At 39.6% G+C, this 18,608-nt stretch overlaps 1 protein-coding gene across 1 annotated transcript; it reads right to left on the bottom strand.

The window, feature by feature from the left end:
* Positions 1-10,274: 10,274 nt before the first annotated feature.
* On the bottom strand, positions 10,275-11,244 carry LOC119002676 (olfactory receptor 52B4-like). Its single transcript, XM_037068696.1, is given in 2 exon segments — positions 10,275-10,604; positions 10,606-11,244. Coding segments are annotated over 2 exon segments (969 nt in total).
* Positions 11,245-18,608: the final 7,364 nt, after the last annotated feature.

Raw genomic sequence — 18,608 nt, 5'->3', positions numbered from 1 at the left:
TTTGCCAACCTTCATTAAGGTTACCCATATTCACTCAGCCTCCTCTCCCACACCTTACCCTCCACTTTGCTGTAACCAACCACACAGATGCCTCCTGTCTTTGCCAGTCTGTGTTCATATCTATCAATAACATCCGAGAGTCCTGTGCCTCTGGCCCATCTTGAACATAACAGCTCATTTTATACCCTAGTCCTGGAACCACCCCACCTACAGATGTCTATTCACTCACCAGCCTTTATTGAGTCTTCAAGAACAGGTGTGAGATTGGAGATGAAACTCAGTTTGTTGAGGGCTGGGCATTTGGTTATTTATTCTCATTCATGAGATCCCTGAAGGAAGCACTTGCATCAGGTCCCCAGGGACACAGCTGTCTCCACCAGCCTCGCCCTCTTCCCCAATGGCCTTGATCCCAAGTCTGTTTCTCACTTGCCTACAACTCCTCCTGACTATTTTATCTTCTGCTATGCCTCACATGTTCTGAAATCCATTTCATACCAAGTGTTCACATTTAAGATGTTTTTCTACAAAAATAAAACCTCTCCATCCAAACCAGCTTTGCTACAATACTTACATTAGCATTCAATATTGAATTAACTTAATATTAATGTTATTTTCAATCTGTAATATTAATGCATGCAACTAATATGTAAAGATAATTTACGTATTAGTAAATTCTTCCTGTAAAGGATAATGTTGCAATTATAGTCACCCCTGGAGTATTGATAAGATTCATACTCATACTCATAAATAATGAGTTTTAGTTCTTTCCTGAGGGTATGTAAATGTCTACGCACAATTTGTAGAAGATGTATGATTCTTGGAATTTGTGACTTATTTTTATCTCATCTACCCATCTGTTGTATCATTCTGTTTAGTGCTTGGCCTTCAAAATTCCACATTTATGGTTGCTTGAAAAAATTATTTTATATTCTTTATATTCTTTTATAAATATTTTATCTAAATTTTACTCATCCTGAATACATGGTGTGAAATTTTTTCAACTTGAAAATAACTTTACATTCTGATTACAAAAGTAATATTGTACCTTATTTTTTAAAAGTCAGATAATAAAGACAGAAAGAACAGGGTAATTGCACCTTTAGAAAAAAACTACATGGTCTGCCCTGGCTGGTGTGGCTCAGTGGATTGAGTTCCAGCCTGGAAACCAAAGTGTCCCAGCTTAATGCCCAGTCAGAGCACACGCCTGGGTTGTGGGTCAGGGCCCCCAGGTACGGTGCCTGAGAGGCAACCACACAATGATCAATCTTTCCCTCTTTCTCTCTCCCAACCCCACTCTCTAAAATAAGTAAATAAAATCTTTTAAAATAATTTTAAAGATATAAAAACAAATAATATGTTTTAACATAAGTATATAGAAGGATATTATCAGCTAGTATTCAATATTTTATGCTCTTCTAAAAATCCTACTAAATTAGTATTAACTAAATATTTGTATAAGATTGATGCACTGTATTTATTTGTACATGTCACTATGGATATAATTAGCACATGTGTTCATCTCACACTCAATGTTTAAGGAGTGCAGTGAGCATGTGTTAAGGCAGAAGCATGTACTGACTTCAGAAGTAACCAGATTCTGTGAGAAGCCCACTGCTGTGACAGTCTTGAGATACAATTTTGCCTTGTGCATGACTTTACAGTCAAACAGAGGATATTTGCTGAATTTTGTATTTCTCAGAAATTCTAAGATCAATTTATAATATTTCCAAAATGAACAATAAACACTCAGAAATGCATTGCACTCCCTTGTAAAGGTAAGCCCACCTCTTTCTTCTCAGTGTCAATATGATTTGGACACCAGCCCACAGGGTCTGTATCATTATGGATGAAATGAGACATTCACACAGACTACCAAGTCTGGTGGGGGAAAAGGGACAGCATGGCTTTTCTCTCCAGGGGAGCAAAAGCCGCAGCCCTTGCCATGACCATCTTTTATTGGGTTTCTCAGCACATTACATGATGGTCCTTATTTACTATGCACAGGTTGCTTTAGGGGGTTTCCTTTTACAGAAAACAAAGAAGCCAATGCTGATAATCACATCACAGAAGAGGGATATTTGCAAATGAAAAGGCCAAAGTGGTTGAACCGGTTACACTCATCCTTGCAGGGTTTAGCATAGATTTTAGAAAGTTACTTTGCAGTAAATGTTTACCACTAATCCAGGTGAAGAAGTTTTTAGCAAAGGCAAGACTCAAAGCGGCCTAGGCATATTGCAGGCCTGATTCCCCATGGGAGAACCTATCCGTGGGCATGCGTGGGTCCTGTGCATCTCCAAGTGGGAGCTGAGCCCACTCCACACAGAATGGTCTCCTACATCAATAGGTCTGAATTAACAGCCGTAATTGTCCTGCGGCCAGTGAACACTTGATGACTCATCAGCTGAAGCTGGTGCATGAAAACTATGCACAGCTATATCCTGGAGGCACAGATCTAAACATTTTGCATAATTATGTGAATGAGTCTTTTGCAAACCCTGAGTGGCACAAATTATCATATAAAACTAATCCACTGGTATAGAGTTTCAGTGATATTAAATGAATAAGCAAGATGTAAACACTGCTATATGTTGAGGGCAAAAGGGAACTAGCCAGAACATAGCTGTAAGGAAGCAAAAGGTGTTTTACTAACTAACGCAAAGAGGCTCCAGGACACACCCGAAGAGCAGGGTGTGTTCCAGGATGTGGTGTAAGGGCAACAAGGTTAGTCAGGCAGATAGCCATCTGGACAGTCACTAGGGAGGGAAATTTTACCCCTGTGCACGAGCTCAACTGACCAATCAAGTAAAGGAGCACGAGCCAGTGCACGAGCTAACTCACCAATAATCAGTAACCCTATTGTGCCCCTGAGCCAACCGCTAACCGCCGCATCTGCTTCTGTATCCAGCTTGCTTGCGCGCCTCCTTAAAACCCTAAGCCGCGGTAAGCATTTGGCGCGACTCTCATTTGCAGCCCTTGCGGGCACTGTGTCTCCGGACACTTTGGAGAGTTCGCCCCTGCGCAGGTTAAACTTGGCCAATAAAGTAACATCTTTGGGACCCCGAAAGTCTCTGACATTTGTTCTCGCGGTTGGTGAATGCAACACTATACACATTATACCTATTAAGAGCAATAAATGCTGTATTGTGCATTTAAAACCCTTTTAAGAGTGCCTACCTCATGTTAAGTGCCTTACCACAGTAAAATAAACTTTTCTATAAAAGTTTATTTTATAGAAATAAAATAAGTTTCCAAGCCAATGTCAGAAGGAAGCCAAATAGAGTGGGATAGGAGAAGCCTCATGGTCAGAAAAAAGATTTTACAGCTCCAGGTCAGAGACCAACAATCTGTAGACTAGAATGAACAAGACATATTTCATGGATACCAGCAAGTACTTATGCTGATGGTCAGAAGCCACCTGAATTCCACCGTCCTGCAGTTATCTCTGTAATTAAGGACCTCCGCCCCACTAGTGCCAAGAGGTAGAGTCGACCTTGGAGAGAAAGGAGGGGAGGCACCTTGAAATGACTGAGAGAATCTTGAATTGACAAGATCACTTGATTCTAAAATTACTAGTTTAAACTTTTGACATTAGGCAGGAAATGGCCTTAATATAAAAACTATATTTTGAAAAATGAAAAACAAAAACTGTATTGAATGTGAACCGTGTTTAGGAAGTGTCTAAGCATGCAGCCTCAGAGGTCAGCTGCTCAAGTTCACATCCAGCCTCCCCATTACAAACCACAGAGTTACGTTAGGTAACCTTCCTATGCTTCAGTTTCCCAATCTGGAAACTAGGATATAGAACCTAGTACAGAGGATTGTCGTTAGGATGAAAAGTGAATACATGCAGAGTGGTCACCCACATTAATCACTCAATAAATCCCAGTTATATACAGGGGTTGGCAAAAGTAGGCTTACTGTTGTGAGTGCACAAAACTCAGAATTTATTCTTGTATTGTTTATTTAACCTGCATGTCTTTTGCCATACAAACAATTGTAAATCTACTTTTGCCCACCCCATATATATATTTATTGGTCATGAAAAATAAAAATACTTTTTTAAACCAAGATTTCATTGTCTAAAATATCGTACCTTTGAGAGAAGAGAGCCTAGTCCATACTTTTAATAAACCATCATGTACCTCATCCTATACCATAAACCTTTTGGATCAGAATTTTATTGTGTTAACAACAAAAATATATGCAAACATTTTTTTAAAAATAATGGTTCTGAGGGCCCTGCCTAGTGTAGCTCAGTGGATTGAGAACGGACCTGCAAACCAAAGGTTTGGGGTTCAGTTCCCAGTCAGGGCACATGCCTGGGTTGCAGGCCAGGTCCCCAGCAGGGGGCACACGAGAGGCGACCACACATTGATGTTTATCTTTCCTTCCCTTCCCCTCTCTAAAATAAATAATTAAACTCCTAATAAAAATTATTCTGCAGTATAATAGGCTTCTTTGAAGGTCATTATATCAAAGAATCTACAAAGTTTAAAGTAGCTGTGAAGTTTTTACATTTATAAACACAAGATCTTAAATTGGGATTCAGACTCTGAATACATATGCTGGACTTAGGAGTCAGTGCTCCCCTTAACCTAACCTAATATTTTCCTTTCCTGTGCAGACATTTTTAGATTAATATAGCTCAACTTGTTTATTTTTGCTTTTCTTACCTTTGTTTTTGGAGTCAGATCAAAAAATTATTGCCAAGACCTATGTCAAGGATCTTACAGCATAAGTATTTCTAGGAGTTTTATGGTTTTGTGTCTTATGTCCAAGTCTGTAATGCACTTTCAGTCAACATTCGTATACGGTGTAAGAAAGTCTGATTCTTTTGCACATGGCTGTAGTTTTCCTAACACCATTAATCAAACAAACTATTCTTTCTTCATTGCATATTGTTGGCTCCTTTATCACAAATTAATTGACCTAATATGTATAAATATTTCATTGATCTATATATTTGTTTTTATGTCAGGACAATATATTTTTTTATTACTATAGTTTTGTAACATAGTTTGAAATTAGGTAGTCTGATACCTCCAAGATTGTTCTTTTTCTCAAGATTGCTTTGGCTATTTGGGGTCTTTTGTGGCTCACACACACTCTAGGATTGTTTTTTCCTATTTATGTGAAAAGCAGCCATCTAAGTTTGGTGGAACTGCATTGAATCTGTAGATCCCTTCGGGTAGTGTAAACATTTTAACAATCTCAATTTTTCCAATTGATGAGCATACTATACAGGGTCCAGCAGAAGTAAAGCCTGCTTGAGTGTGGTTGGTAAGGTAATAATATGGATGTAAAAGTTAGAGTTGTAATTTGAACACCTCATCTAAGGTGTTGTATGGTGTGCTTGAGTGTAATATTGTTATGTTATAGAATTACATACTTATGACTTTGTAACAAAATATTTTATAATAGAAAATGAGCCATTATTTGTGCTGGACCCTGTGTTTTTCCACTTATTTCTATCTTCTTCAATTTCTTTTATTAATGTCTTCTAGTTCAGAGTACAGGTATTTTCCCTTCTTGGTTAAATGTATCACTGTGGATTTTTTTCTCCTTCATGCAATAGTCAATGAGACTGTTGTCTTAATTGCTCTTTCTGATATTTTGTTGTTAGTTTATAAAGCAATATATTTTATATGTTAATTTTATATTCTACAATGTTACTGAATTTGTTGATTAGTTCCAAAAAGTGTTTGTTGGGGTCTTTAGGGTTTTCTATACATATTATTAAGTGATTGGATTCCAGTCCATTTTTGCAAAACACAAATTATCCTAAGATTTATTTATAAGAGGTACATTTGAAAAACTTTTTGCACATAAATAGCACATTCAATGTGGCCCAAACCAATCACATATACATAGTAAATTTTTCAAGAATCTTCCCTATATTGTACCACAAAATAAGCAAATGTATATTAATGCTTATGTTCATAACAATTTTATTTATTCTGTAAATTATTTGGATGTAAATATTGAATGAGAATCTGCTAGTTTACTAAATCACAGTATATCACATAATAGTATATTATACATTTGATAAACTTAATATTTATAGTAATGCCTCCAGACAAGATGAAGGCATAGATAGAAACACTTCACTTCCTTGCACAACCAAAAGAAGGATAACAACCAATTTAAACACAAAGAACAACCAGAACTGCCAGAATATCAAACTGCATGGAACTCCACCAACCAAGGAGTTAAAGACATTCATCCAGACCAGTAGGAGATGCAGAGACAGGCAGTTGGGCTGATGGAGAGATTCCTCAGCAAGGTGGCAGACCACATAGGCAAGAAAGGGTTGGCTGACTGGAATCTAAAGTCAAATCCTCTACCTGTAAAATACTGTGGGGGTTGCAAAGGCAGGAGGAACACCCAGTCTCACAGGAGAGTTCATTGGAGAGTCAGGCTAGAGTAGAGTGAGTAAGCAGCATTGTTCCCTCTCTGTTCCCTCTCTGCCCTCCCTAACATACAGCATCACAAAACAGCAAAGAGTGTTTCCCCACCCTGACAAATACCTAAGGTTCTGCCCCTTTACAACATAAGACAAACAAATTGGCTCAAATGAAAGAACAGATCGAAACTTCAGAAAGAGAGCCCTTGCTGGTGTAGCTCAGTGGATGGAGTGCTGGCCTGTGAACCAAAGGGTCACCAGTTTGATTCCCAATCAGAGCACTTGCCTAGGTTGTGGGCCTGGTTCCCGGTAGGGGGCATGAGAGACACAACCACACACTGATGTTTCTCTACCTCTCTCCTTCCTTTCCCCTCTCTCTAAAAATAAATAAATAAAATATTTTTTAAAAAACCTTCAGAAAGAGAGATAAGCAACAAGGTGATAGACACACAATTCTGAACACTATTAATCAGGATGCTCACAGAACTGATTGAGTTCAGTTGCAAAATGAAGGGAGAAATGAAGGCTACACAAAGTGAAACAAAGAAAAATCCACAGGGAACCACCAGTGAAGGAAAGGAAACTGGGACTCAAATCAATGATTTGGAATAAAAGGAAGAAATAAACATTCAATCAGAACAGAATGAAGAAACATGACTTCAAAAAAAATGAGGAGAGGCTTTGGAGACTCCAGGATAACTTTAAACATTCCAACATCCAAATAATAGGGTGCCACAAGGAAAAAAGGAAGAGCAGGAAATTGAAAACTAATTTGAACAAATAGTGAAGGAGAACTTCCCCAATTTGGTGAAGGAAATAGACTTTCAGGAAGTCCAGGAAGCCCAGAGAGTCCCAAAGAAATTGTACCCAAGGAGGAACACACCAAGGCACATCATAAGTAAGTTACCCAAGATTAAAGATAAGGAGAGAATCTTAAAAGCAGCAAGAGGAAAGGAGAGAGTTACCTACAAAGGAGTTCCCATAAGACTAGCAGCTGATTTCTCAAAAGAAATGCCTTACAGGCAAGAAGGGCCTGGAAAGAAGTATTCCAAGTCATGAAAGGCAAGGACCTACGCCCAAGATTACTCTATTCATCAAAGCTATCATTTAAAATGAAAGGGCAGATAAAATGCTTCCCAATTAAGGTCAAGTTAAAGGAGTTCAACATCACCAAGCCATTATCATATGAAATGTTAAAGGGACTTACCTAAGAAAAAGATGATGATCAAAACTATGAATAGTAAAATGGCAACAAACTCACAACTATCAACAAATAAAACTAAAAAAAACAAAAACAAACTAAGCAAATAGCTAGATCAGGAACAGAATCACAGAAATGGAGATCACATGAAGGGTTATCAGTGGGAAGGCAGAGTGAGAGAAAGCCGGGAAAGGTACAGGAATAAGAAGCATAATTGGTAAGCATAAAATACACAGCGGCAGGCTAAGAATAGAATAGGAAATGGAGAAGCCAAAGAACTTATATGTACAACCCATGGACACGAACTAAGGAGGTGGGGGAATGCTAGAGGGTGGGACAGTACGGGGTGGTACAGGGGAGATATAAAGGGGAGAAAAAATTGGGACAACTGTAATAGCGTACTCGATAAATATACTAAAAAAATTAAATAGTAATGAACTGCAAAAATACTTAATACTTACATAATGTCTTTTAAAGTTTTTTAAATTATAGTTTATGTTTAATGTTATTTGTATTAGTTTCAGGTGTACCGAATAATGAGTTAAACAATCACATACTTGACAAAGTCTTCCCTGTGACGTTTTCAGTACCCAGCTGGCACCACACATAGTGATTTATATAATGTTCTTTTGATGCTGAAAATAAATTCTTGTTATATAATATTAAGTTTAAAACATGGTAAGTCATAAAATGCACGCACAATTGTGTGAAAATAAGCTTAAATAACAAAGGCATTTTGTAATTGCAAAAATGTTTGGTTGATGGATATGATTGCTGGTCATTAAAATGCTTCTTTTGCTTATTTTGTATTTCTCTAAAACAACAAAATTTTTTTGAAATATCGACTATAATTATTCAGGTGCTATATTAAGTAGAAGCAAAATTTTACATTAAAATAATGTAATTCTTGTTTGATTTTAAAACAGGACAAAGCCAGAGCTGGTAGGATCAAGGGTGGAAGGTGGGGATGGGTAGGCGGTGGGGAGAAATGGAGAGAACTATACTTGAACAACGATAAAAAAATAAATAAAAAAACATAAAGCTTGTCTGAGTAACACAAAGGAAACAAAAAACAGGAAGTTGACAACATACTATTTAAGGATTCATGTATAACTAAAATTCACGGACAGGCAAAATGAGGAAATGCTGAAGTAAACATTACATTCTTGGACAACTGAAACAGTTGAAATACACTGCATATTAATAATAATAAAAATGGTTAGGTAAATTATGGGTCTTCTAAAAACTAGTATATTTTATAGCTAGCTAAAATATGCTTAAAATACTTGAACTATAAATAAAACTTATAAATCTATGTAAAAATAATTTCAGATATTTTAAATATATAAATATAATTCACATAAATTACATATGTAATCTCTGTAAAAACTATGTAAAAGTTCAGACATTTAAAAAAGACTTTTAAAAACAAAAAACAGAATGTAAATCACACTAACCAAAGTAATAAATTGGCTTCTTTATGCATTTTATTATCTTCCATTTATTTAAAGTAATCACATAACCCACCCCACCACACATTTGACATCATTTCTGTAAATGCTGAATCTGACTAATTTGTAGCTTATAGATGAACAGCTTCTTAATACAAGAGTCCTGGGAACTAACAACAGAAGATACAGACTCCAACTAAAAACATTCCAGCTAAAAACTAAAACAATGAAGGACTTCATCATCCCTAAACCATTTTTATATAAAATGTTAAAGAGACTTGTTTAAGAAAAAGAAGATCAAAACTATAAATAATAAAATGGTGAAAAATACATGTCTATCAACAATTGAATCTCAAAAGCAAACTAAGCAAACAAGAAGAACAGAGACAGAATCGTGGATACAGAGAGTGTTTTGATGGTTGTCAGATGACAGGAAGGTGAGGGGGAATGGGTGAAGAGGTTGAGGAGATTAAGAAGTATAAATAGGTAGCCCTGGCTGGTGTGGCTTAGTGGACTGAATGTGGGCCTGTGTAGCAAAATGTTGCTGGTTCGATTCCCAGTCAGGGCATGTGCCCAGTTTGCAGGCCGGGTTCCCAGTAGGGGGCTCTCAGGAGGCAATCACAACTTAATGTTTCTTTCCCTCTCTTTCTCTCTGTCTTCCCTTCTAAAAATAAATAAAATCTTTTTTAAAAAAAAGAAGTACAAATAGGTAGTTATAGAATAACCATGGAGATGTAAAGTACAGTATAAAAATGGGGTAGCCAAAGAACTTATATGCATGATGCATGGACATGAACAATGGTGGGGGCATCGCCTGAGGGAGTAGAAGATCCTAGGTGGAGGGGAGCAAAGGGGAAAATTTCAGGAAAACTGTACTAGCATACCCCATACAATACATTTTTTAAAAACCAATTCATCTCTTTCCAAATATCTATCTTGGGTATAGACTCTAAGTGATTTATTTCTCTGACTCTGTATGTGAAAACTCATGGAGCCACAAAAAAACTTGATCTTCTATTATTGATCATAGACTTTGAAAAGCATGTCCAAAGCTTCCCTGTGGACTTGCTCCAGAAACATATGTTCAGTGAGATGTAGTCTGCAGAATACATATATAGAGAGAGAGTCTCAGCTGTCTCTCACCTGCTAGGGCTTCTAAAGCTCACCTCAATGTATCGCCACAAATGTTGAGAAAACCAATCTGGTGTCCATTCCAAAGTCATTTGTGATTTGAAAACAAGATATGAGTCACCTGGTCACAGATCTGTTTGATCTTGATGCCATAAATGATGGGATTCGGCACAGGAGGCACAAGAATGCCAACATTGGCCATAAGGATACAGATGTGGAGTGAGATGTGTTTTCCAAACCACTGAGTGAGGACTGAGAAGATCCCAGGTCCATAAAAGAGGATGATGACACAGACATGGGAGACACATGTGTTGAGAGCTTTGTGGCGAGCATCTCGGAATGGGATGTGAAAGACAGCATGGAGAATAAGCACATATTAAATAAAAATTAGCACAACATCTAAGACCAAGGTTAAATTAGGACAAAAAAAAACCATACCAGATGTTTACTCGTATGTCATTACAGGAAATTTTGGCCAAGATAATGTGCTTACAAGTAATATTTGGGAGGATGTTACTTTTGCCGAATATCCGTCTTTTCAGAAGAAATATCATGGGGAATACTGTACAATAACTTCTCAGAAAGATGATAGCATCAATTTTCCCAATCAGTGCATGTGTAAGAATGGTGGTGTATCTCAGTGGGTAGCATATGGCAATGTAGCGGTCAAATGCCATCACCAGCAAGATCCCTGACTCAGAGATGAAGGTGTAAGAGAGGAAGAATACCTGAGTGGCACAGCAATTCAGAGAAATCTCCCCAGCACCAAACCAGAAGATGGCCAAGGCCTGAGGTACAGTGTATGTAGAGAGGACAAGGTCTGCTCCAGCCAGCAGGCAGAGGAAAAGGTAGATGGGTCCCTGGAGGCTGTGCTTGGTGAGGATAATGAAAATGAGCAGGCTGTCCTCTAGCAGGGCGATGACATAGGTGATGAAGAAGGGGATGGAAATCCACATATGCTTATTCTTTAAGCCTGGAATGCCCAGCAAGTGGAAGACCATGTGGCTAACACCAGTGTGGTTTGAGGTAGTCATGCCTGGGGAGGCCACCAGACACATCACTTCTTATTCACAGACACAGAGGAAAACACAGATTTTTCTGGAATTGTCTTTGTGAAGACACCATGAAATTTTGGCATATTCCACACTTCCATCTTCTTTGTACATGCAAATAATAAGATACATATAGAGGTGAAAATGGTGTGTTCTCTGCCCTCAGTGAGTGACAATCTCATTTAAAGACACACGTTTCCAACTAATCAAAGTAAAAATATTGTTGTATGTTCTTTCCTACAAAATAGTGTTATCAATATAGAGAAGAAACCACAGTGTGTGTCTGGGAAGACAATAATGAGATGATACTTGAACTGAGATTGAGCAGTTAACATAAGGTGAAGAATGAAATCGGGTGAATGAAAATAGGAAATCACCATTAGAAAATGTTTGCATTTGTTAAACATCTTTAGCCCAGGGTGGCGGGTGCATTAGGAGCACTGGACAGGGCAGGGAGGAGGTGCACAGGCAGATTTTTCCTGATTGTGAAGGGCCTTGTTCACAACTTCACACTAAGACTTCATCCTTTTCACATGGAGCATCGTCGGATGTCTCAAAGCCAGTAGTTTAGAACAATTACTCTACTTAAGAAAGATAACTGAAATGGGAAAAAAGAAAGGCATTATTGCTGGGCATGCAACAGCATGATATCTGGAAGACTATTCTAGAGGTGAAAATTATATCATATATTTGGTAGTGCACTTTCACTCATTAACTCATTTAGCAAGTATATTTTAAGCATTATCATTTTTCAAGCACCATATTAGAAACTGGGACTATGAGAGAAAGATGAAAAATATCCAGAATTTGGGGGGTTTACAGTTTGAGGGTGAGGCAAATCTGTAAACAGGTGGTTTTGGAGAATTGGAGACAAATGTTAATTCCCTCTGATGAACGGCTATCTCTAAATATGTATCTCCGTGGCCACTATATCTTGTGCACATTATCATTATTTCTTCCACTCCAGGTTCTCTCTCTTGGTGCCTCTGTTTTCTTCTTTCTGGGGAGGAAAAGCAGTTCCTCTCACCATCCTATATGTGATAGGAGAAACTGTTCCACCTTTAGAATTACTGATTAAGGGAGACCTGCCACTGGCTTTGAGAAGGGAACTGTCCCTAAAAAGCATGTGGCTGCTCTGTGAGAGGAAGAGGTCAGGGACACACAATTCAACAAAGAGGTCAACATGAGAGATTATAGAAGCTGACGATACCAAGTAACTAGGGAAAGGTCACAGCAGCGATGTTTTATTAATTTCAGCCCATGTCTGAAGCCAGAGAGCTAAGAGGTTGGGGAATTGCCTGCTTGGTCTCCTGTTAGAAAGGTTTTGATCTAACACGTATTCGTCCTAGAAATCCCCTTTCAAATGACTTCTCCCTTATATACTTCTCACATTTCCCAAGATGGTCTAGCTGCCTCCTCAAAGCCCTTCCCACACTATAGGAGACCATTCTGCATGGCGTGGGCCCTGCTCCCACTCAGAGATGCACAGGACCCATGCCCATGGATAGGTTCTCCCGTGGGGAATCAGGCCTGCATTGTATTTAGGCTGCTTTGAGACTTGCTTTTGCTAAAACTCCCTCACCATGAATTGAGGCAGAAATGTTTACTGCATATCTTTAAAGTAACTTCCTAAAATCTATGCTAAACCTTCCAAGAACAAGTGTAACCAGTTCAACAACTTATCCCTTTGCATTTGCAAATATCCTTCCTCTGTGATGTGATTAGCAGCATCCTCTCCCTTGTTTTCTGTAAAAGGTAACCACCTAAAGTGAACCTCTGCATAGTGAATCAGGACCATTACACAATGTGCCCAGAAAAAGCAATAAAAGCATGTCAAGTTAAGGATCAAGGCACTCTCCCCTTGAGAGAGTGGCCAAAGCACTCCAAGGCTTTTTCTCCCCTTGAGAGAGAAACCATGCCATCCCTTTTCTTCCACAGAACTCAGTATTGTGTGAATTTCTCTAGTCTCATCCACAATGTGGCAGACCCCACAAGCCGGGGTTTGCATCACCATACCCTTCTTTGGGAAGCCTGCACAGGTCTCAGTCATGATCAAGGCTCCTCTTGTATTTTCCAAGATATTTCTTTAGTCTTCTCTTTTTTTCATACCCAAATTATTGGGGCAACTATTATTTTTTGAATGGTATCTTTTTACTTACATACTTTCAGTAACATCAGAGAGCCAATGTACTATCATCTTTTTTTCCCACACCTCACCCTCCACTTCCCTTGTAACCAACCAGATTTGTGTGTCTGTTCTTCTCCATTCTGTATCCATATATAACAATGTCCTGCAAGAGTCCTGTCACCTCTAGCCTGTCTGGGACATAACAACAGCCCAGCCGTTACCTTGAACCTGGAGCCACCAGAATCATAGATGTCAGCCTTAGATTAAGTCTTCAGAAATAGACAATATATTAGAGATGATATTCAGCTTGTTTCATTCCAGGAGTTCCATTGTTTTTATCCTTTTCATGAGAGCCCTTGAGGGAAGCACTTCCACTAGGGGTCCAGGGACACAGCTGTCTCCACCAGCCTCATCCCTAATGGGTTTGTGTGCTAACACTGTTTCCCAGTGCCATCACCTCTTCCTGTCCATTCCTCTTTTGCTCCCCTCCAGAGGATCCTGTACAAAAATCATCTACCACCTAAGCTGGCTTTGCTACAGGCCTATTTTATTACAATGGCAATATAAATGCTTACAATTAATAAAAACTCATGGCTTTTCAAGTTTTATGCTTCATGAAAAAAATTACATGAAACTCATATAGTTTCAAATTCCAGAGTCATTAATAATGTTCAACTCTAATGTCTAAAGCTATATAATTGTATAAGCTTAGCAATTAGAAATTTAGCCATGTTTCTATTTCATTTGCCTGGTTTCAACTTTTTCCATTAGACTTAATAATAAATTATTTAAATATCTAGTCCAAGACTCAGTGTTTGACTGTTTTCTTTCTATGCATTCCCCCCAAATTTTTGTTCTGGTTCACCTAAGTGATAATGCTTGAAAAGTCTTAAGTACTTTTCTCAGTGGGGAGCTCTCCAAAGTGTTATGTATCTTTCTTTCCTCCAGCTGTATATTGGCTGAGTATAGGCTGAGTATAGTCTTTCAGTCGTCCTTAAACCATTCCACTGTCTCAGTTCCAGCATTAGAGATTAAAAAGAAAAAATTTTAATTCTAGCATAATTCTTCTTTTGTACACAGCATGTCCTTTTTAGCTGAAAGTTTGCAAGATTTTTCTTATTCTCCTTAAACTTCAAATTTGTTACCAGCATATACCTTGGTGTTTCTCTTATTTCATCAGTCTAGTCCAGTGTCTCTCAACCTTTTTATTAATTATCACCTACTTATGGAAACTTTAAGACATTTTTTCCTTAATTGCCTCTATGAAATTTTAATAGCACAGATAAACTGTATTTGTTTATTTATTAGGTCTGTGCTTTACACATTAAAGGAGTAATACTTTTTGTCACTTTCCCATCCCAAGAACCATTTTTGCCTTCTAAGGGTGTTATCCTGTTGAGGAAGGGTAACAGGGTGCAGCCAAGGGGGCCCCCAAATGGGGATTTGTAAAAGGACTGAAAGGGTCCTTGCTGGTTGGCCATGAGAAGGTGCCGCATGGTTTTGAACTAACTGGAAATCACGGTGGTGACACAGCTGATGGTCCAGAACTGAGGGGCTGCCTGAACCTCGAACTTCTACTTCTTTTCCTAAGATACAGTACCCCAGACTGGGAAAAGGGGAGAAGAAAGGACTGTGCACTTGTGGGTATTCTAAAGGACTTTAGTATTTTTAATGAAGACATTAAGTCATTGCTCTAAGTCCATATAACTTTTAAACAAATAATCCCTTTCCTTTTCACCAGTCTCTGGCATTGAGAGACGTTTTTCCTTGGCAGTGGGCAAGGCAAACCTAGTACGGAGTGGGGGGGAACCCTGGAGCACAAGGGTGGGTCCATTAAGTAATAGTATATCATTCACACACACACACACACACACACACACACACACACACCATCTGTTCTGTAACAGTTTTTGGCGACCACGGAGGGAGATAATTGCCCGTGGCAGACTGACCCCCTCAGGTATGGGAGAGTGAGACTTCAGAGTTTTCCCAGTCTCTGAGGATTTCTCTGCACTCCTCCTGAGAGCATTTGTAACAGGCTGCATTTGCAGCCAAGAGGGGGCCCCAAAGAGGGATTTGTAATGAGGTCCAGAACTCAGGATGTCCAGGAGATATTAGAGAAATATATATAGGATGTCCTCACCCTTACAATTCTGAGCTGGGGGATGGAACACATGGAACAGGACCATTGAGAGCTGTTTTGTACAACAACAGCTTTGCAGCTAACCTCTAGCATGGTCATTTAACATATCTATAATGTTTAACTGGTTGCATAGATATGTTAAATAGCTATGGCCCTGCTATGAGCCAGGGGGATGGGAGTGACTTCCAGCCAGGATGCAACTGGGAGGCAACTCCTTCTGGTTACAGTGCCCGCATGAGAGCTTCCAGACAATTGGATCCACACCATGGGGCCATGCCTGCCCAGACTCACTATGGCAGCCCAATAAAGCTGGAAGGATACAGAAATGCTGGCAGGTGTAACTGATTTTGGGAGAAGTCTGAAATGGGGCTACAGAGGAAGATTGGTGCTGGGATTTAAACCCAGGTGAGGCAGCCATACCAGGTCAGAACCATGCAGCTTTGGGGGAGTTGGGGCCACTCGACTCTGGGGTGTTCCCTTTTGCCACATGGCTTAGGCAGCAGGAGAGACCTTGTTGGGAAGAAAAGGGGTGAAAGGACTCTTGCTGGTGGGCCATGAGAAGGTGCCACATGACTTTGGATTAACTGGAGATCATGGAAGCAACCCAGATAATGGTGCCGAGATCCTGAACCACTGACTTCTACTTCTTTTCCAGATATATGGTATCCAGACTGGGCAAAGGGGAGAAGGAAGGAGTGTGTGTGTCTGTGGGTATTCTAAAGAAGTTTAGTATTTTAATGAAGACATTAAGTCATTATTCTAAGTTTGTGTAACTTTTAAATAAATAATTCCTTTCCTTCTCACCAATCTCTGGCATTGAGAAAAGTCTTTCCTCTAGTGGGGGGCAAAGTGAACCTAGTACAGGCAGGGAACTCCCCAGAGGAAAAGGGGGGAGTCCTTTTGGTAACAGTATATCGTTCATCCTGGCAGTCTGTTCTGTAACACATCGGCCACCTAACCATGCCCAGAAAGGTGAAAAGGAAACAAAACAGAGAAGGGAGCAAAGCAGTGAAATGGTTTGGTTGAAAACTTATTTCTGAATGTTTTGGAGTAACGGAATTGGGGTTAACGGTTTGGTTAGCACGGTGCTTCCAGGTTGCCCCTGTCTGCTCACTTACAGTTTTGGTGAGCCCAGGTGGCACTAAGGGAACCTGCTCTCAGGTTTGGGGAGGAAGCAAACCTCTAGGCTCTGCAAGCCGACCCTGCATATATGTTGGGGACTGGACAACAAGCCATGTGGGTGCACCACCATCTTGGATAAAATGGAGGATGAGCCACGTGAGTGCCCCACCATGGAGGATGGGTGATGCATGTGTGTCGCCATCTTTGATGACCCGACGTGCATGGGTGCTGCCATGTTGGATGATGGGTCACATGAGAATTCCACCATCTTGGGACTGGGCAAGGTGGTGAGATGTGTTCTCTTCAGATTATGGGCTGTGTTTCTGCTGTGTGGGCACTGCACCAGTCAGTTCTCTGTGCAAATGGTTCTGATAGGGAGGGCTCTGGTTCTGAAGGACATGAACGGGGGTCCAAGGGTGACCATCTGATTTATAGGGTGTTTGCAAGGTCTAAGCTTCAGAAAGCTACAGGATGTCCCTATGAATCTAGGGACTTTTAGTGGAAGGTGCCTATAGTGCTAGGGACTTACAGCTGCCAGATATTAAGTATAGTCCTTCCCACTGTGGAAAAGGAACAAGGATTAAAAGTGAATTATGGTTAAAACTGGATGGGTAAAACTATGCAGGAAAGGTTGTGAAAGTTTTAAACCTGGAGGAAAGGAAAGGAAAGTTTTAAATGAAAGTTTAAAGTCAAATGAAAGTTTTAAACCTGGAGGAAAGGAAATCTCAACTACTCTTTTTCTGGTTTTATGGGAAAGGAGCAAGTCTCTGCCATTGGTTTTGTTTCTGATCAGAAATCCTCTGTACCTGTAGACCTGTTTAAGGCCACCTGTAAGACCTAGGAAAGGTTGCCTATAACCGGTTGGGGAGCATACCTTTGCCATTCAGGACCCAGGAAGGGTCATTCAGGGCTGATGTGTGTTTCAGCCTGAGGCAAAGGAGCATGACTCTGCAGAGACACCAGTGGACATACTGGTACAAGAGAATGCCTCTGCCTGTTTCCTGTTCTTATGGAACTCTGTCTGTGCTTTGGATTTTGCTCTGTATCTGCTCTGAAAAGGAAATTGAGGATTCCAGGGAAAGCTAAAACTTACACTCTGAAGGAAAATGAACAAGGGAAAGCATAAGATATGTAAATGAAGAACGTATATAAAAGGATATCAGAAGGAAAAGGATTTTCCTTCACACTTTGTATTTTTGGTCCAGCCTGAAACACAGTGACCCTTTTATTACAGCTCAAGAAATAATCTACTTAATTATTGTCTCTCATCCATTAATGTCTTCTACTCCATCGAGAACAGGGGTGTCAAACTCATTTTCACTGGGGGCCACATGCCTTCAAAGGGCTGAATGCAATTTCAACTCTTTAACAGTTAAGGAGTAATGATATTTATACAGTCCTAAAATTATTTCAGCCCTTTGAAGGCAACCATGAGGCTGACATAGCCCCCGGTGAAAATTAGTTTAACACCCCTGTTCTAGAATTCTAGTTATTTACACTTTGTTATTCTCGATTCCTATTTATATTCTTGCTGCTTGTTTTATTTTTCAAATCTGTTTTGGGTCTCAAGAAAGACCACTTCTTCCTTTGGTTCATCAATTTAATTAATTTTAAGAGAAATCATGTCATGGCCTCAGGAAGCGTTTTTTCCCTCTCCCTCCTCGAATTTCTTTAATGAAATTACCTTTTACCTTAATTGTCTTCTTTCACCCCTAGTACCTTTATGTCACTGAATGTTCACATTGTTCTGACTGATCATCTCTGGCTGCTGGACCATTGACATGGGGTTTGTATACCCAGATCAGGTCTGGTTGTTTGGAGACCCCAAATGGGAGCAGTCCCAAAGATAGTGGAAGGCAAAGTGGTCTCTATTCTGCAAAGCATGGTGGTAAAGAACAAAATAAGCAGGAGCACTGTTCAGATGCACCTGAAGAAAGCCTTTCAGTTCCCTGGTCTCCTAGATTCCACCTTGGCTTC

The sequence above is a fragment of the Sturnira hondurensis genome, unplaced genomic scaffold (genome assembly GCF_014824575.4).
Source record: "Sturnira hondurensis isolate 20B ecotype Veracruz unplaced genomic scaffold, ASM1482457v3 Scaffold0017746, whole genome shotgun sequence".
Taxonomy (NCBI): domain Eukaryota; kingdom Metazoa; phylum Chordata; class Mammalia; order Chiroptera; family Phyllostomidae; genus Sturnira; species Sturnira hondurensis.
The sequence above is the reverse complement of the archived record's forward strand: the minus strand, read 5'-3'. Positions and strand labels throughout refer to the sequence as shown.